The sequence below is a fragment of the Ascidiella aspersa genome, chromosome 2 (assembly GCF_963924565.1).
Source record: "Ascidiella aspersa chromosome 2, kaAscAspe10.2, whole genome shotgun sequence".
NCBI lineage: Eukaryota > Metazoa > Chordata > Ascidiacea > Phlebobranchia > Ascidiidae > Ascidiella > Ascidiella aspersa.
Window position 1 is genome coordinate 35,488,145 of NC_139448.1, and position 27,603 is coordinate 35,515,747.

The 27,603-nt window shown below is 35.6% G+C and overlaps 1 protein-coding gene across 1 annotated transcript; it reads right to left on the reverse strand.

Moving 5' to 3' along the window:
* Positions 1 to 461: 461 nt before the first annotated feature.
* On the reverse strand, positions 462 to 21,745 carry LOC146165519 (contactin-1-like). Its single transcript, XM_083380946.1, has 22 exons — positions 21,725 to 21,745; positions 18,694 to 18,865; positions 17,749 to 17,883; positions 16,974 to 17,069; positions 16,638 to 16,865; positions 16,467 to 16,563; positions 15,982 to 16,160; positions 15,538 to 15,714; positions 15,397 to 15,457; positions 14,449 to 14,538; positions 14,159 to 14,295; positions 12,672 to 12,844; positions 12,488 to 12,584; positions 11,906 to 12,187; positions 11,655 to 11,722; positions 11,333 to 11,485; positions 10,753 to 10,864; positions 9,480 to 9,584; positions 8,743 to 9,069; positions 6,220 to 6,468; positions 3,702 to 3,950; positions 462 to 1,450 (listed from the first exon to the last, which is right to left on the reverse strand). Exons 1-22 carry the CDS (start codon positions 21,743 to 21,745, stop codon positions 1,059 to 1,061), a joined length of 3,600 nt encoding a protein of 1,199 aa, XP_083237072.1. The 3' UTR covers positions 462 to 1,058.
* Positions 21,746 to 27,603: the final 5,858 nt, after the last annotated feature.

Genomic DNA, 27,603 nt, shown 5'->3' on the forward strand with positions numbered 1-27,603 from the left:
AATAAATCTACATAGCTTTTAATTATAAACCTACATTTTCAACTAAGTATTCCAAAATGCAGAATTAAAATTTTAAAGTGGAAATTCTGCTGAAGAAAAAACAGCGTTTTATGACAAGCTTCAGATCATTCCCTCGCTTCATTTTCTTATGTGATTAACATTCTGGATCGTTGAAACGTTTTATTGCTTAAATCAACTATACACGTCTCACTTTGCTAGCCAGGTGCGTTATCACGTTTTTAGATAAATTAGGTCCATGAGGCAAATTGGTTAATAAACACTGCTAAACTCTGAAATTACTAACAAAAATTAAAAATATATGTTACTTATCTGAATAATGTGTTCCCATGGGTCTACTCGTATAAAGCTACTGTTTAGTTTTATTGTTAGTACAGCAAAATGTTGGTTACATACTACCACGAACACAAATAATGTTATGTTAAGAAATACTTCGACGTTTTTAGTCTAAACACCCAAAAGTGTTAACTTTCAGTAAGCTCTCTGCTTGGATTTTCATTTGCCATCAAAACACACGTGTTTTTACTGCCACGTTTAATGTGGAATGACCAGTTTTAAGTTTTTCAACCGGTAAACATCACGCCACTTTAGAGGCTTTTAACACGAAGGCTAGTCATAAACAAAATAACAAGAACAATTAAGGAAATAATATTTATTACATACACACTCGTTAAATACCAATTTGTGACACATACAGACAGCGATACACAATCATTTGTTTCAGTCGTGAAATGTAAAACACTCTATGACGTGTCTTGATGCAAATAAACGAGAAGCGGCGCGCGCGCGATATCGCTTGTGACAACAAATGTGCAAACATTGGACCGTGAGAAATATTTGTCTTTATCTAAACCAGTGGTTATCAACATTTATTACCCCGTGGCATAGTTCGATTCGGGGGCAAGGTTATGCCCCACTAAAACTATATTATAATAGGCTTACTATTTTTTTAACTTTTAATACGCAAATGCAAATATGCTCGAACTTTCTGTTTTAGGCTTGTTTTTGTTCGTTTTACACACGCCCCTTAAAGATTGCCTTCACTTGATATTTATTGTGGTGAAATTGACATCTCCATAGAAGTTTTTTCCTGGTGCGGTTGTGGCTGTTTTCAGGTTTTCTTTATTGTACGACAAGGTAACAGCAACATGACCAGGTGAAATAACAGTGTTCTCCCTATCCGAACCGTCCACTTCGTATTTTTTTGTAGGTGTACAGTCGCCTGCTGGTGGCCACAGTCCCATTTTATAGTCAGGTTGTGTTGTTTGACCCTCATCAACTCTTGTGAGAATTTTACGAGAATCATGGTCATATTCGGTTGAGGACTTTGCCCTATCCTCAAACGGGGTGGCTCCGGTAGGTGAAGGTAGTGGTGGCAGAAGTGTATCTTCCTCGCGTGTTTGACATCCGTCTTCTTCAAACTGTTTCTCTTCTGTGCTCAACCAAAATAAGTATTAATGTTAAAATAAACTACTAATTATGTTTAAGGTAGCTTAAAGAAATAATTTAGAAGGCGAAAGTAAGTTTTATAAGATTAAGTTTAACTTAGCTTTTATTAAAACTCGTATTTTTTGTAAGGTAGCTAATTTATAACTAAACTGTAAACGTCTGATGCATTAACCCAGCGTTTCTCAACCGGTGCGCCGCGAGAAAATGGGAAAAAACTGTTACAAAAATTCTGTATTATTTTAGAATTTGCGACTACAAGTGGATTCCAGAAATAAGACCAAAATTAGAATAACATCAACATCGGAATAAAACACAGTTCGGAATAATATCAAAAAAGGACCAATAGATAACATACCCAAACCCCTATCGGACCAACAGTCCAGTTTCAAAACAGCGTCTACAAACACCGCCGTTTAAAAAAGATGGCCCTCATAAGGCGGTGGCGGGGTCTAATCGTTTTATGTCCATTTCCTGGGATGAGGATGTTATTTAGGCCACTTGGATCTTATACCGAAAATGTATTGGGTTTTATTATGGCGTTGGTCAATTCTGGAATTCAAAGTTAAAAATTTAAATGACGTATTCCAACATTTGAATAGTTTAAAATTGTCAATGCAGAATCAAATTGAAAACACTCATCCACAGATAAAATTAAAGCTTTTCTTAAAAAATAGGGATTTGGAGAGGGAAAGTTAAATTAAGCTGTTTGGAGATGATTCTTTAATTAAAGATGACCATTCAGATTTATCTTTTTTAACAAAGGACTATGTTTGTAAATAAACTCTAGTCACTATTTTCTGTGAATAAACACTGAGCAGTATGACTGCATTCGTAGCCCCTATTGAAGTTCCAATGGTTGATGTTGGCTTTTCGCAAACGAAGAAAGTGGAACTATTGTAACATGTATCTTAGCGGGTATTTCTCCATAAGACCGCAATTAAAACAACATCAACTTCGGCATACAAAACAGTTCGGAATAAGACCAAAATAGGACTAATACCTAATACTCGTAAAAACGTTTAAATCAAAATAAGACCTAAATTCGTCCGAATAAGGCCTTTATAACCTTTTACTTAACCCCAAACTCCACCCATAACTTCAACTCTAACTCCCTTAATAATTTGAACCAAAAACCAAGTTCTTATTCTACCCATTACTCGCGCCTAACCCCAAACAGAGGCAACCAATGCAGTGCCAAAACAGCGGCGCCCTAACGGCATTTTAAACTAGGGCACCCAAACGTCGACACCAAAACGGCCGATGCCAAGAAGATGTCCCTTAACCGTCCCAGGCCATAACCTGTTTTTACTGTTGTGGGCAATATTTTGTCCATTTAGGTCTTATTCCGTTCAATTTTGGATTTATTCCGAGTTAGATGTTGTTGCTTTGGGGGCTTATTCTGTGTTTCCATCGAACTCTAACTAACATACCGTGTGTTTTTATAATTTACAACATATAGGGTCTATTTTAATTTTTTCTTTTTATTTAGGCTTGTCTTATTAAGCACATCGTATTTTAAAGGAGGGCTGTGGAGTCGGACCCACATTTGGGACTCTACGTACCGTAGTCGATTTGTTTTGCTAAAGTCGGACTGCATGAGTCCCGAGTCCCGAGTCCGACGTGCGCAGTAACAATTTTAAAACTGATAATGCCGCCAACTGCAAATTGAAAAGGCGGAATAGCATATGGTGGATTTTCCAGCAATGGTTTGTGGGTGGATGAGATATATGACACCCCTATGAGGGGATAGTTGAAAATCCACTTTAATTTAGTTGCGTACATGGGTGAAATAAAGGCTGTAGAGTGGCAGCCGGACTCAGAATTTGACGATATTGCACATTTGGTCGGAGTCGAACTTGGGAGTTGGAGTCGGGTTATTTTTAACCGACTCCGCAGGCTTCTTTATAGATAATAAAGTTAGAAGCCTGATGTAATAAAAACTGCCAGCAAAAAACAAAATATCCAAACAAAGTTGACAGTCGACTCGCTCGTCAGGTGCGCCGCCGCGTTTTGAAAGGTTTACGAGTGCGCCCTGGGGTGAAAAAGGTTGAGAAACACTGCATTAACCTATTAAAAAATTATCACTTCACTGGTATCTATATTACCGAAATTCAACGAACATATTGTATACGAGCTTAACTGTATCGATCTATTTTAGTTGATGCCGTTAATTCAGCAAGGTTGGGGAAAGGTGGTGGGCCGTAAAAATGTTATTATCTGTACACATGATGTACCTGTCTCTTTTGTGTCCTGTCGCGAGGTTTTATTACTGGAGGAATCTTTGGTCGTAAATGGACAAAGTCTCGGTGGTGTTGTTTGACCCTCATCAACTGTTGTGAGAATTTCACGAGAATCATGGTCATATTCGGTTGAGGACTTTGCCCTATCCTCAAACGGGGTGGCTCCGGTAGGTGAAGGTTGTGGTGGCAGAAGTGCATCTTCCTCGCGTGTTTGACATCCGTCTTCTTCAAACTGTTTCTCTTCTGTGCTCAACCAAAATAAGTATTAATGTTAAAATAAACTACTAATTATGTTTAAGGTAGCTTAAAGAAATAATTTAGAAGGCGAAAGTAAGTTTTATAAGATTAAGTTTAACTTAGCTTTTATTAAAACTCGTATTTTTTGTAAGGTAGCTAATTTATAACTAAACGGTAAACGTCTGATGCATTAACCCAGCGTTTCTCAACCGGTGCGCCGCGAAAGGTTGCCAGGTGCGCCGCGAGAAAATGGGAAAAAACTGTTACAAAAATTCTGTATTATTTTAGAATTTGCGACTAAAAGTGGATTCCAGAAATAAGACCAAAATTAGAATAACATCAACATCGGAATAAAACACAGTTCGGAATAATGTCAAAAAAGGACCAATAGATAACATACCCAAACCCCTATCGGACCAACAGTCCAGCGTGAAAACAGCGTCTACAAACACCGCCGTTAAAAAAACATGGCCCTTATAAGGCGGTGGCGGCGCCTAATCGTTTTATATCTATTTCCTGCGGATGAGGATGTTATTTAGGCCACTTGGATCTTATACCGAAAATGTATTGGGTTTTATTATGGCGTTAGTCAATTCTGGAATTCAAAGTTAAAAATTTAAATGACGTATTCCAACATTTGAATAGTTTAAAATTGTCAATGCAGAATGAAATTGAAAACACTCATCCACAGATAAAATTAAAGCTTTTCTTAAAAAATAGGGATTTGGAGAGGGAAAGTTAAATTAGGCTGTTTGGAGATGATTCTTTAATTAAAGCTGACCATTCAGATTTATCTTTTTCAACAAAGGACTATGTTTGTAAATAAACTCTAGTCACTATTTTCTGTGAATAAACACTGAGCAATATGACTGCATTCGTAGCCCCTATTGAAGTTCCAATGGTTGATGTTGGCTTTTCGCTAACGAAGAAAGTGGAACTATTGCAACATGTATTTTAGCGGGTATTTCTCCATAAGACCGCAATTAAAACAACATCAACTTCGGCATACAAAACAGTTCGGAATAAGACCAAAATAGGACTAATACCTAATACTCGTAATAACGTTTAAATCAAAATAAGACCTAAATTCGTCCGAATAAGGCCTTTATAACCTTTTACTGAACCCCAAACTCCACCCATAACTTCAACTCTAACTCCCTTAATAATTCGAACCAAAAACCAAGTTCTTATTCTACCCATTACTCGCGCCTAACCCCAAACAGAGGCAACCAATGCAGTATCAAAACAGCGGGGACCTAACGGCATTTTAAACTAGGGCACCCAAACGTCGACACCAAACCGGCCGATGCCAAGAAGACGTCCCTTAACCGTCCCAGGCCATAACCTGTTTTTACTGTTGTGGGCAATATTTTGTCCATTTAGGTCTTATTCCGTTGAATTTTGGATTTTTTCCGAGTTAGATGTTGTTGCTTTGGGGGCTTATTCTGTGTTTCCATCGAACTCTAACTAACATACCGTGTGTTTTTATAATTCACAACATATAAGGTCTATTTTAATTTTTTTTCTTTTTATTTAGGCTTGTCTTATTAAGCACATCGTATTTTAAAGCAGGGCTTTGGAGTCAGAGTCAGATTTGGGACTCTACGTACCGTAGTCGATTTGTTTTTCTAAAGTCGGACTGCCTGAGTCCCGAGTCCGACGTGCGCAGTAACAATTTTAAAACTGATAATGCCGCCAACTGCAAATTGAAAAGGCGGAATAGCATATGGTGGATTTTCCAGCAATGGTTTGTGGGCGGATGAGATATATGACACCCCTATGAGGGGATAGTTGAAAATCCACTTTAATTTAGTTGCGTACATGGGTGAAATAAAGGCTGTAGAGTGGCAGCCGGACTCAGAATTTGACGATATTGCACATTTGGTCGGAGTCGAACTCGAGAGTTGGAGTCGGGTTATTTTTAACCGACTCCGCAGGCTTCTTCATAGATAATAAAGTTAGGAGCCTGATGTAATAACAACTGCCAGCAAAAAACAAAATATCCAAACAAAGTTAGCAGTCGACTCGCTCGTCAAGTGCGCCGCCGCGTTTTGAAAGGTTTACGAGTGCGCCCTGGGGTGAAAAAGGTTGAGAAACACTGCATTAACCTATTAAAAAATTATCACTTCACTGGTATCTATATTACCGAAATTCAACGAACATATTGTATAGGAGCTTAACTGTATCGATCTATTTAAGTTGATGCCGTTAATTCAGCAAGGTTGGGGAAAGGTGGTGGGTCGTAAAAATGTTATTATCTGTACACATGATGTACCTGTTACTTTTGTGTCCTGTCGCGAGGTTTTATTACTGGGGGGATCTTTGGACGTCAATGGACAAAGTCTCGGTGGTGGTGTTTGACCCTCATCAACTGTTGTGAGAATTTTACGAAAATCATGGTCATATTCGGTTGAGGACTTTGCCCTATCCTCAAACGGGGTGGCTCCGGTAGGTGAAGGTAGTGGTGGCAGAAGTGCATCTTCCTCGCGTGTTTGACATCCGTCTTCTTCAAACTGTTTCTCTTCTGTGCTCAACCAAAATAAGTGTTAATGTTAAAATAAACTACTAATTATGTTGAAGGTAGCTTAAAGAAATAATTTAGAAGGCGAAAGTAAGTTTTATAAGATTAAGTTTAACTTAGCTTTTATTAAAACTCGTATTTTTTGTAAGGTAGCTAATTTATAACTAAACGGTAAACGTCTGATGCATTAACCCAGCGTTTCTCAACCGGTGCGCCGCGAAAGGTTGCCAGGTGCGCCGCGAGAAAATGGGAAAAAACTGTTACAAAAATTCTGTATTATTTTAGAATTTGCGACTAAAAGTGGATTCCAGAAATAAGACCAAAATTAGAATAACATCAACATCGGAATAAAACACAGTTCGGAATAATATCAAAAAAGGACCAATAGATAACATACCCAAACCCCTATCGGACCAACAGTCCAGTTTCAAAACAGCGTCTACAAACACCGCCGTTTAAAAAAGATGGCCCTCATAAGGCGGTGGCGGGGTCTAATCGTTTTATATCCAGTTCCTGCGGATGAGGATGTTATTTAGGCCACTTGGATCTTATACCGAAAATGTATTGGGTTTTATTATGGCGTTGGTCAATTCTGGAATTCAAAGTTAAAAATTTAAATGACGTATTCCAACATTTGAATAGTTTAAAATTGTCAATGCAGAATCAAATTGAAAACACTCATCCACAGATAAAATTAAAGCTTTTCTTAAAAAATAGGGATTTGGAGAGGGAAAATTAAATTAGGCTGTTTGGAGATGATTCTTTAATTAAAGATGACCATTCAGATTTACCTTTTTCAACAAAGGACTATGTTTGTAAATAAACTCTAGTCACTATTTTCTGTGAATAAACACTGAGCAATATGACTGGATTCGTAGCCCCTATTAAAGTCCCCATGGTTGATGTTGGCTTTTCGCAAACGAAGAAAGTGGAACTATTGTAACATGTATCTTAGCGGGTATTTCTCCATAAGACCGCAATTAAAACAACATCAACTTCGGCATACAAAACAGTTCGGAATAAGACCAAAATAGGACTAATACCTAATACTCGTAAAAACGTTTAAATCAAAATAAGACCTAAATTCGTCCGAATAAGGCCTTTATAACCTTTTACTTAACCCCAAACTCCACTCATAACTTCAACTCTAACTCCCTTAATAATTTGAACCAAAAACCAAATTCTTATTCTACCCATTACTCGCGCCTAACCCCAAACAGAGGCAACCAATGCAGTACCAAAACAGCGGGGACCTAACGGCATTTTAAACTAGGGCACCCAAACGTCGACACCAAAACGGCCGATGCCAAGATGATGTCCCTTAACCGTCCCAGGCCATAACCTGTTTTTACTGTTGTGGGCAATATTTTGTCCATTTAGGTCTTATTCCGTTGAATTTTGGATTTATTCCGAGTTAGATGTTGTTGCTTTGGGGGCTTATTCTGTGTTTCCATCGAACTCTAACTAACATACCGTGTGTTTTTATAATTTACAACATATAGGGTCTATTTTAATTTTTTCTTTTTATTTAGGCTTGTCTTATTAAGCACATCGTATTTTAAAGGAGGGCTGTGGAGTCGGACCCACATTTGGGACTCTACGTACCGTAGTCGATTTGTTTTGCTAAAGTCGGACTGCCTGAGTCCCGAGTCCCGAGTCCGACGTGCTCAGTAACAATTTTAAAACTGATAATGCCGCCAACTGCAAATTGAAAAGGCGGAATAGCATATGGTGGATTTTCCAGCAATGGTTTGTGGGTGGATGAGATATATGACACCCCTATGAGGGGATAGTTGAAAATCCACTTTAATTTAGTTGCGTACATGGGTGAAATAAAGGCTGTAGAGTGGCAGCCGGACTCAGAATTTGACGATATTGCACATTTGGTCGGAGTCGAACTTGGGAGTTGGAGTCGGGTTATTTTTAACCGACTCCGCAGGCTTCTTTATAGATAATAAAGTTAGAAGCCTGATGTAATAAAAACTGCCAGCAAAAAACAAAATATCCAAACAAAGTTGACAGTCGACTCGCTCGTCAGGTGCGCCGCCGCGTTTTGAAAGGTTTACGAGTGCGCCCTGGGGTGAAAAAGGTTAAGAAACACTGCATTAACCTATTAAAAAATTATCACTTCACTGGTATCTATATTACCGAAATTCAACGAACATATTATATACGAGCTTAACTGTATCGATCTATTTAAGTTGATGCCGTTAATTCAGCAAGGTTGGGGAAAGGTGGTGGGTCGTAAAAATGTTATTATCTGTACACATGATGTACCTGTTACTTTTGTGTCCTGTCGCGAGGTTTTATTACTGGAAAGATCTTTGGTCAACAATGGACGAAGTTTCGGTGATGGTATTTGACCCGCATCAGCTGTTGTGCGAATTTCACGAGAATCATGGTCATATTCGGTTAAGAAACCTGTCTTATATTTTAATGTGGTGCCTCCGTTAGGTGAAGGAGTTATTGGGGGGATTTGATCTTCGGGTACACATGATGTACCTGTCCCCTCTGTGTCCTCTTGCGAGGTTTTACTACTGGAAGGCAATTGACAAAGTTCATATTTTGATCCTCGTTCTTCATCTTTACGTGAAAATGCTCTTTCTGTACGACAAGATTAATAACCAATGACTTAATCAGGCATGTTCAAGAAAACAACAGGCCACAAGAAACCCCGAATAACTTATTCTTAAGAATAGGGGGGGGGGGGAGTTATCTGATTTTAAGCCCTATATTCGAATTGGATAAAACAAATTTACTCGACAACACTTACGACACTAAAAAAATATTTTCACAGTAATTGTAAGACAGGGTTTAGATAATCTAGTTATTAGATTCTAGTAATTGAGTAAACATCGATGTGTACGGAATATAGTTTAATCAAGTTGTCAAACAGTTTATTTTAACCAGGTTAATTAAAAAAAAATAATCATCAATAAAATCGACATCTAATAGGTTCATTAAGACTTTTGTTATTCATTGCCATGTACAGTATTAATAGAAAATAATCTTACTTTTTAAACAATGTTTTCGGACGAGGCACACCACTAGCCCCACTAAAACGATAAGTAGTAAAACGATGACGATGGGCCATATAAACAATGGAATTCTGTGTTCATCTGTTAATAAAACAAAAACGTTTTAACAGAGTGCATTAAATGTTTTTACAATGCCTAATACGCTTTTTAAAACTTCTAATTATACTATGAAGTATATGTAAACGAGAAAGTTTTACCTATACCAAATTGGTAAAAAGGCCACCTTTTGGGCTTGGAGTCAATGGCCCTCAAAATATGTTTGTCAAAATCAGTTTTATAAATGCCATTTTAAAGAGTATACAATTGTTATGTTTTTAATGCGTGTTTTTTTTTTAAATTGAAGTTTTGCCAATTTGAACAAAAATGCAATTAGTTTCAACTTTAGTACTTTCGTGTGGTTTCACTGATGTGTAATCGGCTAATACCGATTTGTTTTTGTATAATGCTTACCGATATGTGTTAATTGAGAGGACTCAAGCACAGGACAATTCCCGAAGGACAGAAAGCTTAAGAACCACTGGTTTACCATACAAACATTTAGTTTCCCTAACAAATTACCTTCTATTATACGGTCAATTTTCTAATATAACCCAATTTATAATTTGCAATTAGCTTAAACAGATGTCGTGTGCCAAACGTGCGTTTTAACAATTTTCACATCATTTTTATTTCATCCGAATTTTAGTTCCAGGTCACAAATTAAACCATTGAATTTGAGTGTTTCATAAATAGTTCACTTCATGGCTTAAGTATATCAGAAGATGCTTGGGTCGCAAAATTTGGCCTTTATTAAGTCGTGTTAAAAAAGGTTGCGAATCATTAGTCTATGGTAATATATGGTTTTGGTAAAATTCTATTCTTTATAGTTTAAAACTATTTGGCAAACGCGAGCATGTTGATAAGTTTTTATTCCGTTTTCTTGTATTAAATTTCAATAATACAGTGCTTTCTCGGTAGTTCACTATATTTAACCGCAAAAGGCTTTAGTTGAGACAAAAGTTCTTCCGGGAATTAAACGTATGGTGAGGCAAGTAGTAAAAAATAAACCCGCGAGTTATAAAATAAATTTTCATACAAATGTCATTGTAATGCATTTTGTGTAGAGGCTTGGTTTGCATAGATATTACATAGAACTTAAATTTTAACTATTCCTTTTTTAATTAATTTAACTACAATCAGAAGGTAGCTTGCGACTGAAAACGCCCTGAGTTGTGACACTATTTACAGTACAGAATCTCTGTCTACAAACCTTGTGTTGCTTCAATTGTAATGTCGAATAATTCACTAAAGGAACTTTGTCCAAACTCGTTGCCAACTGCAACTTTAAATTCGCACAAAGCTGGCTTTTTGATTTTCGAGATCTGTAAAATATGTTTAGTTGGAAATTTAGAGCAGAGTAAAAATCAGATATTAGTATTACCAAAAAGTGACCAAAGTTTGGTAGATTAATATTAATTATGCTTCTTATTTTTTAATAAAAATTACGCGTTTCTACTAGAAGCAGGTAAGTGATAATCACCCCTAAAAGGCGATCTAGTTAGAGGTCGATAATACTAAATTGTTATCACGAAATTAGAGTTTGTATATAAATATAATAACATTACAAATATATTTATCCAAAAGGCATGAAAAACCAGGATAAAACATGGCGTCAAGAAAGAAAAACAATGCGTTGGTGTGTAAATAACCCAGCAACTAAACATCGTTGGATATACCAGAGCTCTTCTTTTAAGGGCACTTAGAATGTGGCATATATATATGTTATCAGACATTTTCTTAGATACAATTTGAACATTATATTTGTTTTGATAAAATAATTGATTTTTTACATTAATTAAGGTTGATGTTGCAGATGAATTGGTCTCGTTGTGTTCAAACCACTCGGAACAAACTTTTCCGTCATCCGTCGTTGCATTGTGGCAAAACCGATACTTGACAATATAAAACACTTTGGCTGATCCATAGTATTTGGCTGGGTAGGTCTGAAATGGTTAAAAAATATTGAAGTTTGCTCATCTTTGTCAACCTTTATAGGACGAAAGCTTGTGTATTTTTATATATTTATTATACAAACCAGCATGAAGTTAATATGAGCGATATTTGTTTTTAAAATTGTATGCTAACCATCTCTATAAAAAAGAAAATACTTACATTCCAATCAACCGATATATTTCCATCTTTCAACGTTGCATTAACACCAGATGGTGCCAAAGAAGGAGCTACAACAACAAAAAGCATTAATTAACTATCATTTGCATTTGCCACACTTAGCATCGTCGTTATATTTGTTTTAAACTGTTGAACTGTGTCTCAACATCAAAACTAAAAAGTAACAAATAATTTGCCTGAATTCAGTTTAGGTTCGGTTAGCCAAATAGCTGATAAGTTGGCTTACAACCTACCTCTTCCCAATGTCTTTCGTGGTTTACTTATTTCACTCGCATTGCTCGTTCCATATTTATTGATGGAATATACTCGGTAAACGTATTCGTTGTAAGGAAGCAAGTTTGAAGAATAACAAGGTTTGTTGACGTCACAATCGAAAGCAAACCAATCATCGTCTTGCTTTATTCGTCGTTCAACTTTATATTTAATGACGTCCGTTGATTGTTTATTGAATTCCAGGCGTTGTGACGTAGCAGTAGATTTGGTAACGAACACGTGAGTTGGGGGCTTGGGCAGATCTACATATTATAATAAAGTTATCCAAATCAACTGAATTGTTTTTTCAAATAATACCCAATCGCATAAATATGCAAACATGACTTACATCTTAAAAAAATACTTGCAAAGTTTGCTATGTTGAACTTTTTAAAGCCAACTAAGATCACCAAAATTGACAAATCGTTTCTAGTCGCTTTATTATTATTAATTGACGAATTGGAACGAGCTACAGACCAAATTGCCGTAAAGTAGTTTAAATAAAAAAATATAGTGAAAAGCTGTATTTCAAACTACTTTTTTACAAATAAAATTTTTCTCACCAGCTATAGATAGATGTATTGTAGCACAGCTCTGATCAATATTTGTGGAAGCGCAACATTTGTAAGAACCAGCTTGCTTATCCCCTACATCTTTCAACTGTAAAAAATACCACATTTTTGTAAAATTGACACTTAAAAAGTGAGTTGGTCGGCTTGGGCCTATATCAAAAATTGTTTATCTTGCCTGCAGAGTATCATTCATATAATCTACAACATCAGTTTTAATTCCGCCAACAACATGAGTCCAACTCCATTTTGTCTTAAGTCGTTCATCGTGTGTTTCTTTGCATTGTAAAGTTTGATTTTGTCCTCGTAATATTTCAACTGTGTCTTTAACTGCTACAGCAACAGTGGGTTCTAAATAAACGATAAAATAAATAAGAAATCGGAAACGATGTAATTTTACTCAAGACAGAATAGTGCAGTGGTTCTCAACCTTTCATGCCTTGTGTACCCCTTCGAAAGATCTTTTATCCTCTTGGCCCCCTCGATTATAAATGTGTTTGACGTGTTTTAACCTATTTTAATTCACCACGTTAATAAAAAACACTTCGATTGAACAAAAGCCAACGAATAAATACACTTTACATCCAAAATCAGGTAACATCGCTTCCTGGTCAAATCGTATTCCTTTGACAGAAATAACATCGGCGGCATCATTCTTTCTTCGGGGATGCTTTTATCCCCATGATTTTTAAGTTGTTAGGGTCGTAATGACGCATTTAACATCAACACCGAGCAATGCAGACACTGCGCACAATTATGGCCGTCTCGCCTAACTTTTGTCAAGCCCAAAGAGGCATAACTTTCGCACCATTTGCGAATTTTCGACATTTCATAACACAAAACCTTGTTTTAAGCTTTGTGTAAAAACGTTTTTAAAATAGTAAACTTCTAGTATGTGCAATTGAAGTATCGTTCTGTTAAGCTTGCTTTGGCCGCTTAACACAGGAGCGGACAACCTTTTTGTAGTCGCGAGCCAAAACCAAACTCAGAAAGGTCTCTGCGGCATTAAATTTAAACTGTGTAGCCTAGTGTACGACACATTTTATAATAACAACCGCAACGACTGTTAATCAGGGATACCACTGTAAGGTATGCTATTTCGCAATTAAAGGGGGTCTAAAATACATGCAACATTCGATGCAGGAACAAGATTTGCACACATCGCCAAAAAATTGCTTTCACGTAGTTGGAAAAGCCGAAAATAATGAGCATTAGTTTTGCTATCATTCTAACTTGCGGTTTACAAACTAACTAAATTACTGGTTAAACGTTACAAAGAAAAACTGAGTAAACTAGAAAAACACAAGTGTTGGTTGTAGGTGACGTAACAACGTTTGGCAATTAGGCAATCAGATAAAGAATTGCAAGCTTGACGTCGATTGTTGCAAAACTTCTCACGAATAGCCAGTAGTAACGTGCAAGAAATAATGCGTTACAACAGGTCAAAGAAGATTTAACACATACAAGTTCGAGTCTAAGTAAAAAAAAAGAAAAATAGTGACACGGGTTTTGCGATACTACGACATTGCTACAGACTTATGCTTGTGGCCCCCCAATGACAGGTCCGTTGCCCCCCAGGGGGGGCCGAGTGCCACGGTTGAGAAACCCTGGAATAGTGGTTAAAAATAAAACGTAACCATTGGGTTCCATATCGTTTTTTTTTACCGTAAACAATAAGTTTTCTGGATTGAGTTATTGTTCCTTTATTGTTAGTTGCTATACAACTATAATTTCCTCCATCAGAATCAGAAGTACTTTGAATCAACAATGATCCCTCTGTTAATGATCCATTATTTGAAATTCTGTAATTCAAAATTTATTGATTGAATTTTTAAACAGGTATAACACTGATCAAAATATTTTTAAGTCCATGTTGTTTTTTCATATTTCAAGTAAATAAGCCGAATAAAGATTTTTTTCGTTTTTTTATTGCTTGTATAAGAACCCACACTTACCTAATGTTGTTTGTAATATTAGCGCCATGCTTCATCCAATCAATACGGGGTCTTGGGTATCCTTCAACTGTACATTTTAAAACAATGGCCCTAAAATAAAAAAAACAAAATTTAAGTTTTAAGTAAACTTAAAAGCCTTAAACCATTTCTAATTGACTTGATTGTTTGACCTGTTACGCAAATGTAAGTTTTTAGATAGATCAATTTCCAGTGTTGTAAACAAGTCATTTTGAAATGACTTAAGTCCCAGTCAAGTCATTTGTAAAATAACTTAAGTCCAAGTCCAGTCTTTTTGAATAAATAACAAGTCAAGTCCCAGTCCAAGTCATCAGTTGCGCAAGTCAAGTCCCAGTCAAGTCATAATTAGAGCAAGTCAATTTTAAGTCTTGTCCATGTCAAAAAATAAAAAGTTAAACTATTATAATTCTTCAACTCGTACGATTATGAACAAAACTGAACTATTAAAAATAAGAAAAAAGGGACATATAGCAAGCAAATTGTTTTTTGGGGCAAAAATTTGGACAAATAGCTCAATTTTATAAAAAAAAGTACTTGAAGAAATATATACTTTATTTCAACCCAAGTCATTTGTTCAAAAGACTTAAGTCAAGTCAAGTCATTTGTCCGAAAGACTTAAGTCAAGTCAAGTCATTTTGTCCAAATGACTTAAGTCAAGTCAAGTCATTTAAAAGCAGTGACTTAAGTGCACTTAAGTCAAGTCATTGACTTAAGTCATTACAACACTGTCAATTTCACAACATATAGCAGGAAAAGACTCTTAAATATATTTTGAACTGTTTTTTTTAAATGTCTCTCATTTCGTATGTTAAATTACCCATCTTTCACCAATGGTCAAGCGTCTCGTTTTGGACTTGTTATGCTATTTAACATTTGAATAAAATGTCATATATTTAGTCTTAGTTGCCGGGTGCCAAACTCTTAGCTTACTTGTTTATCGTCGATTTTACAACTCTTTCATCGACGCCGGTCACAAAACGAGGCGCCAGCTCTGTGAATAAAAAGCAACACAATATTTCACGTTGTCAACACATTTCAATGGATGAGTAATTCTTTCACAAAAACCTTTACCCTTAATTCTAAGCATGGCATTTGAAGTCAAACTTCCAAGTGAATTTTCAGCCACACTTTGATATATTGCCACGTCATCTTCACCAACTTCCGTAATCGTCATTACACTTCCGCCTTCCGTTCCCACACTTACACTCACACGTGACGTCATATTTTTTTTTTTCGGGACTTTTGCATCTGTAACAGATTAGGGCTAAAGTGCCAGCCTTCTTAGGTTGCCATGTTACGCGGTGATAAATGTTGATTTTTTTTATTAGTTTGGCCTACCTTCATGGCAGTAGTTTAGTCAGTGCTCAATGCCCATGTGTACTAAATACCAGTAGTGAGCAAATCATTTGCAAAACGAAACAATTTTCTAAACTTAAATATAGTTATTCTTCGCGTTACGCGGCATTTACTGTTGTGGTAAATTCCACTGTATATTTAAACAGCTGATAGGAATACCTGAAACGATTACTTCCCCTTGTGTTGTTATAGAACCTTGTTCATTACTGGCCGTACATCGGTAGGTACCAGTGACGTCATGTGTGACGTTATGGATTTCAAGTTGTCCCGCGTCAGTGATCACGTGATTAGAGGGAAGGGATCCGTTGATTTTTGTCCAGTTGAGGGCAGGAGTCGGACTGAAAAGAGGTTTTCGTAAAAGTCGTTATAGTTAAATCTTAAGCAAGATCGGACAGAAAAACTCAGTTTAAATCTTAATCTTTAGGTATTTTGTTATCTAGGATATGTTTAAAAGCGAAACCCATAATTTAAGTTTTGCTACTAGTTTAATCTTACTTAATATTTTTGAAATACTATTAGGTATTGCTTGGCTTAAAAATGGGACCAATGTTCTAATTAAATTCTTTTACAATTTCGTGAAAACTAAACGCAGGTACTATAGTGATTTTGATGTGATTTCAAGTTTAACAAGAAAGTCAACTTACTTTCCACCAGCGAAGCACTCAAGCATGACAGTTGAACCCACTTTAGCATACGTCACATTCTTGGGGTTAAGGAGAATTGTTGGAGGATTAAGTTTGTCTATGTTGATAAAAAGACAACAAACATAAACAACAATAAAGTCAAGAACTTTTAACTACAACATTTGTACTTACTGGAATTCGTTACTTTTAGGTCGATAGTTTGCGATGATTTTTCGATTCGACGACCACTCGGCAAATTCCACTTATCACGAATGAAACAGAAATACGCATCAGTTAGGTCTTTTGTGGGGTTTGCAAAGTAGAGGGTTCCATCTTGTGAAACGTAATAATCAGCTCTTCCGGGTTTTCCATACAAAATAAAATGATCACTTGATTGCCAGAAAAAGAACACCGAGTTGTCTGCAAAAAAATGTGGCTGTTATGTTCGCTAAAGACAGGAGACTGCTTTAAACTTCAAAAATTGTGAAACGAGATTTATTAAACTGTAATTCATATAAAGTAACTTACCAGGCGCAAAGTTTGCTTTTTCACATGGAATGGCGATTCCTTTTCCAGCTTCTGTTGTGTATGAAGTTTTACTTCGAGGTCCAAATTCACTTATAACTGGAAATATATTGGGATATTTTTAATGGTTTTGTTTGCCATTTACTTCGATTTTGTTTATTTGGGGTTACAGTGGTTTGATACAAAGAATTCGAAAAACACTTAAGTTACTTCTACAACGAGATTCATTCCTTATCAACAAAGGATTTTCGGTTCATTATGTTTTTTAATTAGTTTAATCTTTAAATAAATAGATATTTTTTTTGCGCAAACTGTAAAGGTTGGTTCATACTGGACACGCTTTGCTTCTGGGGTTAGGGTTTTGCGGCACCGTTAACGTCAACCAGTTCATATACAGCACGTTTCCTGCGTTAACGGCAAATTTCCTCTCTTCTAACCAAAGCGTCAAAGTTTAAATATTTCTACTTTCCGCAAAATTAGTAAAGCGTTGCATACGCTTACGCACAACGTGTCTAGTGTGAACCTATACCTTGGTGTTAAAAAGATAATATTTTAGGACAAATTATTTACATTTGTCGAAAGTTTTGTCTTTGTTAAAATTAACTGTTCTAAATAACATCAAAAAGGCTATTTACCGTAGAATATTCCCAAAGCGGTATGAACAGCTACCCTGGGCCTTTAAGATTTTTGAGATTTTACAATTGTAAAACGTACGAGAAATGTAAAATCAGGTATTTTACAACCGTAACTATCGGTAGCAGCTTTGTTCTATACTTACAAGTGATTTCAAGTTTTGCAGAATTGCTTAAAGCTGTTCCCTCATCAGTAGTTGCCAAGCACTGGTAATTCCCCGCATCTGATACTCGCAGTGGATTTATCGTCAAAGTCCCATTTTCGCTGATCTTGTACCGGTCTGTATTTTGAAAACAGTGCGTTATCAACATCACATAATATAAAAAACATTTTATGCCTTCAGAGAGGGTTACCGAAATCAGTCAGTTTTATCAGGATTGCAGTGCAAGCAAAAACAGGCTAGAGCGCTAAACAACCAGCCTGCAGTGAGGTTCGAACTCACGGCCTCTACTCAGGCATATGATGTGGTGTACTATAAAATGTGTGCGAGTTTCGTTAGCCAGTACGACTCCAAGCTGACTTGATCACAGAATACATATCGTTTATATGCATGTTTTACTTAATAAAACAATAAAAAAGCTATTAAGTGTATTTTAATCTAAAGTTTTGTCCGTGAGAAAAAGGAACGTAACTCAAGACCTAATCCGTCTTACATCCAAAATTATAAATACCTTAACGAGTAATGAGAATATCAAAGTCAATACAGAAATAGGTCTAATTTTGAACGTTTCAAACAACTCATAATTTAGTCTAAACATCAGTTCTGTATGTCCTATACCATTATGCTCCAAAACCGTAACAGTAGTAAATAAATTTTGAACATTTTCAGTTTCTTGTTTTTTGTTTAATGCCAAACATTGATATTTGCCTTGGTCAGGAACATTACCTTTTAAATTATCAAACTGCCATTTTTGTCCACCATAAACCTGTTCTATATACAAAAGCAATTAGGACAAAATTCTTCCCTTAGATTGAAATACACATGTGCAATATAAACAAGTTGCTACCAAGATGCTTTAAAATACTTTTAGTGCAAACTCACAAAAAGGATAGTATCTAGTAAGACACACAAATTAAGTCAAATTGTTACCTCCAGCTGATATAAATTCTCCATCCTTCTTCCAGTGATATATAGCATTGGTCAAGTTTGCCTTACATCTCAATGTGACGTAATTTACCACAGCTCCCTCCAAAACAAGATTGACGTGCTCTGGCTCCAGAATGAAGATGTTTGCTGAAAAAGTAAACAAAAGTCTTTGTATCTAACAATGGCATGACTTGATAGTAAGAATATCACTAGAAAAAGCCAACTTCAGCCGCACACTTTTAATGACCTTGTCCACGTGACGGAAAACTCGGGCCGCTTAGTTATGACGTCATTGCATAAAGGGTCAAGAGGTATAGGTAATAGGAAGTTTGTTATAAAAGATTAGTTGTTTGATGTAGCATCTAACCCTTCAACTTTTAATTTTTTTATCGATCAGTTGAAATACACTCTCTCTTCCGACAAGATGCTTAATGCGTACGGCTTGTTAAACTATTTAGTATACAAGAGACCTCATAAAATGAGTAAAAATCATCTTTTGTAAAATTGCTGTAGTATTAATTATTGTGCGGTTTTGGTTTGCTAGTAACTGAAAAAAAAAAAACAATTGTATTTTTTAATACGGCTGGTTTTTAAAGCATATGTTTTTAAAATGAGAAAAGGAGGATAGGTAAAAACAGTCAATTAGTTAAAATATTCCAGTAAATAAATAGTAATACCTATAGCAAATGTTAGAAGCACACAAAACACTACACTTTGAATAATCTTCGAAAGATCAGCTAACTGCATTTTAACGCTTATCTTGGCACACAAATTCCACAAAAAAGAGTAAATATTGTTAAAATGCAGGTTTTTAAGATAAAACTAATGAAATAAACAAAGAAATACGCGATAATGTTATGCAAAGGCGTTAATACAACAGATTGTTATAGAGCAAATGGTGATCACTCGAATTTTAAACTTGGTTAAACCATTGAAGGACATTAGTGTTTAAAATAAAATTCTCAAAGCGGTTACCACTCCAACTTTTAACTCGCTACCCTTAGAAGCTTTGAGTTAAAGCGTAAATCCAAATGCACTTTAATGTAAATCAGCTTAGAAATAGAGGGGACACGAGAAAATGTTAGGACATAAGATTCGTCAAAACGTGACGTAATAAAGAAGTAACCTTAGTAACACCACACATCAGTTTGACAATTCAAGTTTTAGCTTGGAGATTTGTTACTTTCAATACAAAAGCTAAATAATAAAAATGTTATTGATTCGCGTAAAACAAAAAAAAAACGCAGATATTTTGTTTAAATGGCAAAAACTCAAAAAATAGGCTTAGACATATCAGTAACACATGATAATAAAGGGATGAAATGTCCAGTTTGGGGTAGGGGTAGGGGCATGGCCCGGTGCCCCCATGGATTTGCAAACGGTCTTGGTTTAAGGGTTTTTTGAATTGCGGTACGCGTACTAAGGCATACGCAAGAGAAGCTTAAGGATTACGCGGCCAAGTTCTTTTTACAGGCACTGCGACGATTTTTCGTTGATTTTAAAAGAAATCGTTGCTCACGTTTATGCGAGAAAACGTTTTTGCGCAAACACCACAATGCCTGCTTAAGATCAACAATTCACTCTTATTAAAGCTGTTTTTTCGCCCTTGGCAATCATTATTGTCTGTTTCGTAACCAAATATTTTACATTCCTTTGTGACATCACTGGCCACAACTACGGTACCTTTTTTTGAATTTCAGTTTATCCACTGGAGTGCTGATGATTTATGTGATAAAGGGTTTGAAGGGAAAATTCTACACACGCTATTAGGCCGAAAAGCTAGTTTGGGTTAAGCTTATACTATTATTTCACAAATAATATACAAGCAAGTGAATCGAAATGGTACATCACAAACAAGTTTAAGAACTCTTGATCTGGTCCATAAACTGATCTCGAAAATCCTTTAACCATATATTTTAACACCAACATGACAATGTTTTTAATCAGACTATGTATGTTTAACCGAATCAAATTCGCAGCTTTTTCTTTTCGGCGAAATCTAAGCTTGTCAGCAAAAACAGCTACCTTCAAGCAACAACTGGCTGGCCGCCGCACTCGTTACATTGCTAGCTAGACTGCCAAGGTATACCCTCCCGTAAGACTTATTTACCGAATCAACATTCTACGTATGGCTGTTTATATGAGCCAATAATATTCACAGACCCCCTTCAATATTGACAACCAGTTGGAAATATAATCGTTGCGCTGTGACACTACGCTTACTTATATTTCATCGACATTCCAGTTACTTTCTCATGGTGTTTGTATTGGTCGCTGGTTGAATTGATTTAATAACAATGGCAAAATATTGCAGGTCATCCCTCGCAAGTGAAAACAAGTGTGTTTGTGAGAATAAAATACAAGGTGTCCATAAAGTCTCTTTACAATTTAAAAAATTATTAATAAATGAAATGATGAGATATCGCAATGAGGTTTGTTTTATGTTAATCAGTATTTCATAAAGTTTTTATTGACACATTAAATACACTTCTAAACATTTAATCAACATTTAATGAAATATAATATCATTACTTTATTCAATACACTTCTATATGGGCACCATTAGTTGCACGAAGCACATATAAACGGTTAATTTAGAATTTTGTCTGAAACAATAAATTTTAGTGTCAATAAAAACTTTATAAAATACTGATTAACATAAAACAAACCTCATTGCGATATCTCATCATTTTTCATTTTTTAATAATTTTTTTAAATTGTACAGAAACTTTATAAACACCATGGTATATCTTTTGAGAGAGGGTCGGACAAAAAGTGTAGGATCCCTGTGACAGCTGTTTATTTTAAACATTATGTGTAGTTGTGGTTCTAAACGAATTAGGCAGTCGTGTTATCAAACTTTTGAGTACAGAGTCATAACAAACTTTTGCACAAAAATATAAAAAACACCACATCAAGATTTAAAGAATGAAATAGGGGTTTGGTTTATGTAAAGTATATTTAGTTGTTTCACAACACTCATTAGAACTTCTTTGCAAATAAATAAAAACTAAAAATAATTAAAACACTTTACCTCTTTTTCAGGAGTACACATCTGTAGTAATCTTCCAACTTTGCTTTCTGCCACACTCAAAGTATTCCTTGCTTTCTTAACAAAACAAAAACGGTTGGTTAACAGGAAATAAATTTTCTATTGAATATGTTACCATGGTATCAATCCTTTATCACATGTTGGTTTTGTTAAGTTATAGTATGGATTTAACGTTATATTTAGGGTTATCGGATAATATCGGATCGGAGCCGATACTCGATGCCAACTGATGGTATCGGTGCAAATTTGATACCAGTTTAATAAATGTTAGCCATAATTTGCAAATAAATCCAGCAGTTTCTATGTTGAGAGGTAAATTCTTCAAAAAAATGGGAGGGTAACAACTGGTAGTAACTTAACTTACACTAAAACCAAATGTTGGCCTAATAACACGGGAAAATTTATCTTTGAACGTTTTAGTTGATCTATTTTGTTTGTATGAGAATACTAATGACGTCGTTGGTATCGTATCGGATCCCGTTACTACTCGCCAAAAATATCGGTATCGGATTGAAACGTTAAGTATCAGACATCCTTAGTTGTAATTAAATTATTGAACAAATCTTGCAACAAATCTAGAATAGATTTTGTGCTACTTATTTTCCTGGGTTGATACAAGGCACTTTTCAAAATTTTATGGTGTAAAGTTTTTAGCACTTAACTGAATAAGGTAGTAATGAAAATAATAAAATTTAGAAAAAATGTGTGGTTTGTACATTTTAAATCGCGCTTTATAAAGGTATTATTTTGTACAACAATATCTTTATAGCTTTTCGCCAAAATCAAAGTACAGTATCACTTTTTTCAAATGGACTTGACTTTTCTGAAGTCTTTTGGGCAAAATGACTTGACTTGGACTTAATTGAGACGCACTATTTTGCCGTAAATTTTGCCGTATTTAATTATTTTTTTAATATTAGGTTGCTGTTTTCCCATTCCCGCTTGTATAACAGTTGAGCAATAAATTTAACATTTTTGTTGTTTTCCAACCAATATAACGCTTAAGTTAGGGTTGAACCAGGTGTCAGTTTGAATAGTTTGGCATTTTATTTTTATGTAAATCTTGACTTGGTTTGACAACCACTCGGAAAATGACTTGACTTGCTTTTTTTGCAAATGACTTCGACTCGGATTTTTAAAATGACTTGTTTACAACACTCGCTGTTGCTTTAATTCTATTGATCCCTGTTTGAAAACTTACTGGTGTTAAGCGTTGAAGAGATAGGTCCCAGTATAAAATCTTAAGTAATGGCTATGGTCCTTACCAGTGGTGGGATTCAAATTTTTTGTCAGCTTGTTCTATTACAAAAGTCATATATCTCAGTTGGTTCTGTTACAAAAAGGCTTATATTTTCGGGAAATAATTAGTTGCAAAAAGGATGCAAGCCCAGGTTTAAGCAAATGCTGCTAACTGCGAACCGGTTGAATCCCATCACTGCTAACACCAACCACAGTAAAAAGCAGCAGTCGTCTCTTGACGTGTACTTATGACGCAACAATTAAACTTTTAGAAAAACAATCACAAAAGGAAAATTACTACAATTATAAAAATTAACGCATTGTGTGACTGTTAGGCTACGTGCGACCTTGACCATTGCACATTAATAAAAACTCGTGAGCTACTTGAATTTTAAAAATCAATGTATGGAATAAGATACAAAAATCCATTGACAGTAACGAGTAATGCTAACCGGTTCGCTGATCTCATCAAATTTCGTGAGACGGTTCTATAGAACCGGTGCGAACCGGCTGAATCTCACCACTGGTCCTAACCATCCGATTAAATTTACATTTAGTTAAACAAATAAAAATATAAATTTAAAAAACGATTTTGTAAATTTCCTACTTTGGAAAAGCTGTTGTTTGCGTTATGCAACGATATGGCGAAATATAAAAATAGGAAAATTCACTAATTAGGAAACCATTATAACGCTTAGAAAGCCAAAAAAATGATTAAAATGTCAAAATGTGTGAGTTGGTGCATATTTGCAAAACACATGTTTCGGAGAAATATTCTTAAAATAAATTAAGCATGAGTTGCGGTTTAGGAGAATTGGAAAGCATAATAAAATATTCCGCGGACCGAAAGAATTGTCCCGCGTTATTATTCAGAACGATCATTTTGGTGCAAATCAGCGTTCAGTTACTTAGGAGAGTCTAATATTAAACAGTAACAAGGACTAGTAAAACAACTCAGCCTACAAGTTTCAGCAAAGTATTTCAAAAAAATGTAACAACACTTAGGGTTCACCAAGTGGGAATATGTGAGTTGGTGTAAAACATGTTTCGGGGGAATTAAGCATGAGTTGTGTTTTTAAAAAAATTGGGAAAACTTTATCCTTACATTCCTACGCAGGTCTAACGTACAAATCGTGGTCGAATTTTTTAGCTTCAAAAAGAAAATATTCCACGGGCCGGGCGAATTGTCCCTGATTAATACCCAGAACACCTATTTTGATCCTAATCAGAGGTCCGGTACTTACGATAAGCATCGCTCTATTTGGCAAACCACGAAAAAAACGGTGTTGGCCTTCTTTATTGCACAGCCTATAACACGTGACAAGGCTACCTCGTTTTACTGAAGCTCTCCGGCACGGCCAACATCATACGCAAAACGTCACCAAATTGGATAACGCTGGGGCAAAGCAAACACGCCCATGTGTACACTGCACAGTCTGCTTACATAACAAGGAAGAGTTCGGGCAGCCAAATAAGGCGATGGTTTCAGGGGCCAGCATTGCCAGTTCAAAAGAGAAACGCACATGTAACCTTGAGCTTAGCCAACCAGAACGGCTGCCTTCGTGAGACTACTCTGTTTGCTATACTCGTGCAAGAATTGCGCTGAATATATTCTGTTTGCTATACTGGTGCAGGAATTGCGCTGAATATATTCTGTTTGCTATACTGGTGCAGGAATTGCGCTGAATAAGCATTCGCCAAATTCAACACAAACTGTTTCTGTTTACAATTCACCGCTAAAGATGTCGTTTTGAAGTTAGATTTCTGTTTTTAATATTTTAATTACATAATTAAAATATATCGTATTTTTTACAATTAAATAAAGCTTTAAAATTACCAGATTTTGAAAGAGGTCACAAATTTCTTGCTTGTTTGCAGTTGAACCCGCGACTCTAACGCTGGGGCATAAATTTCATCCTTAAAAACACATGGCAAATTGTAAAGGTTAAATAGCATATGGTGGGTATTTTTCACTTATTGTGGATGAATGAAATGTATAACACTCCTATAAGGGGATTGTGGAAAATCCAGCTTATTTTAGTTACGTAAACGGATGAAACACAGACTGTAGAGTGTTGAGCAGTGGTTCTCAAACCTTTTGTTCTCGCGACCCCTTTTAAGTTGTCTATTGCTTGCGCGACCCCCCAATTATAGTGTATGATAAATAAACCTGAGGAAATAAAAAACACATTTTAAAATTGGCAAAATTCAAATAGAGAAAAAATCTAGTTTAGGATTGTACTAAATTCGGCCATAATGTGCTATGTACAACAAGCTAAAGTTAGCCCGGGTTGCCAGATGCTTGGTTTGGGATTATGACATTGTTGGTTTGAAATTCAGACATTTTAGGTCAAATAATATTTAGCATGCACCTATAGTGCGAGACCAAAGGAAATCAATGGTGGTAATTGTTCTTGGTGAGCAGCCAAATTTCCTTACACTTTACAAAACGGTTAGTCGTTAACAACAATAATAAAGCTTTTTGTAAATTCTATTTTCTTTTGCCAAAATTGCAACACCGAAATTTATTACCCCAATTCTCTGAATGTTTGGGGAAAGGCTATTTAAAATGTTATGATACCGCTGAAAAGTAGAAATACTTTGCCTGTAACCTATTGTAAACCTTGCAAAAATTTTATTGTAAGTTGGCCTAAATTTCAATTTGGAACTAGAGTGCCCTATACTACCCCTGATGCTTTTGTGCTGCACAGAATTACTGTAGAAATCCGCATCAAAATCGCGCGAGGCACGAACAATTTTTGAATTTACGTTGTTAAAGTTGGATTCATTAATTGAAAAGTGTAATAGTGACGTCATAAACGCGACAGGTTCACTGCAGCAAAAGTCTTCAAAAGACAAATGTTAGACTGGCGGTTCTTTTGCTTCTTTTATACTGCTAAACTTTTAGTTCATATTGCCTAATTCTGATGATTATTTTATTTTTTAAATTCTACTCGACGACCACCCCCTAAGGCCTAAAGCATTAAATACTTTCTAAAAGGCCCTTAAATATTGAATATTTTTCTATGTAGGCCTTAATGTTATTCTTTCAAAAAAGCAAAAGGCTTCGCCAGGAGAAAATGTTAGATAGCCTTTAGTGTCATTAACTAGCGTATGTTTGTTAAATTATAATGTACCTATAAAAAACGGTTTGTACAGAACTTAGATTTGCGGAATTACTAAACTCAAAATGCTGAATCATTGACCGAACTGTTTATTCGCATGGCATTTAGGCATGCTTCAATTTTGCAGTCTTAGACTTTTACCTTGTATCAAGGTAAACAACTTAGAAGTCAACTAGCAGCTACGATATTTTTTCGATTACTTTTATTATGAAAACTAATTTTTTGAAAAAGGGATATAAAGCAACCACAAAGTCTAACTCAATTTTAATAAATTGTTTTTTTAAATTATGTTTTGGTTATTTACTACGATTAGACAGGGATACAGTGACTAGACGGGGGTGCGGTTGTTGTGTATTTTATCTTTTTTGGTTGGGAAGGTATATTTCAGGGTTTAGTGTTTAATTTTTAGTTTGTTTTATATTTATTTACTTTTTTGGGGGGTGAGGGGGGGGGGGGGCAAGCAAAAACAGATATGGGCCGAAAATTATCCACGGTAACTTAAGTCTTAGATGCCAAAGGGGTTGTTGCCAGGGGTTCATTATCTTATACGTTAGTTTGGTAAAGAATATGCAAAAATAATTTTAAAATAATTTTGCAATCAATTTTTATATATTTTTATTTTTTATATTTTTATATATTTTTGCCGCTTTGAAATAAAAATCCTATTTCCCAGAGACAGTGACAAACTGACGCCTAAAAGCTTTACCTTTAACAAAACTTTCATATAAAGCGTGTGTCTCTGCGTTCTGTGATTGGTGAAGCATTATTACATGGCCTTGTCTCTTCATGTAGCCTATTACCGCGAAAATAAGTTTAAGTACGACGAGGTATTTGAGAAATGTTTGAAAAATATATTTGATAAATATATTGTATATAATGCGTACGGCCATGTTATTAAATTATGTCAAGCTAACACGTTAAAAAAGCAAATATAACAATTCTATTAAAATGGTTTAACGCCCATGGTTTGCTATACGTTTTCCCAACTTTTACTCGGTAAATTTTTACCATGCCGCGTTACGTGCAATCACTGTTAAAACAGACTTTAAATCTGTTGTTGCGAGCAATATGCAAAAATGTGACTTATACGTCATCTTTTAACTCGAATTTTGCAATTGAAACCAAATAAACGCAATTTTTTTAAATTTATTTCTGTATGACGCCATGTTAAGGTGTAATAAGTTGTGCAGGCCTGGTGTTGATATGTTTGGTTGAAGCAACATGCGAAACAAGTGCTAACAGAGAGGTGTACACTGTCTCAAGATTTCGCATTTAAATTTGCGGCGGTAAGATATGTCGTTTTGCAAGAGAAAAACTTATTTGAGAAGCCTCTTTCTAACAGGCAAGTCGCACGCGCGGCTTATTTTCGCAGTGCCAATAAAACGCGCAGCACGGTGCTAGTCGCTTTTTCGCTTCGCGAGCTGAACAAATCAAGCGAATGTAAATAAGCTCTGGATTTATTTCTTCCACTAGGAAGGAGTAGATAGCTATTTAGAG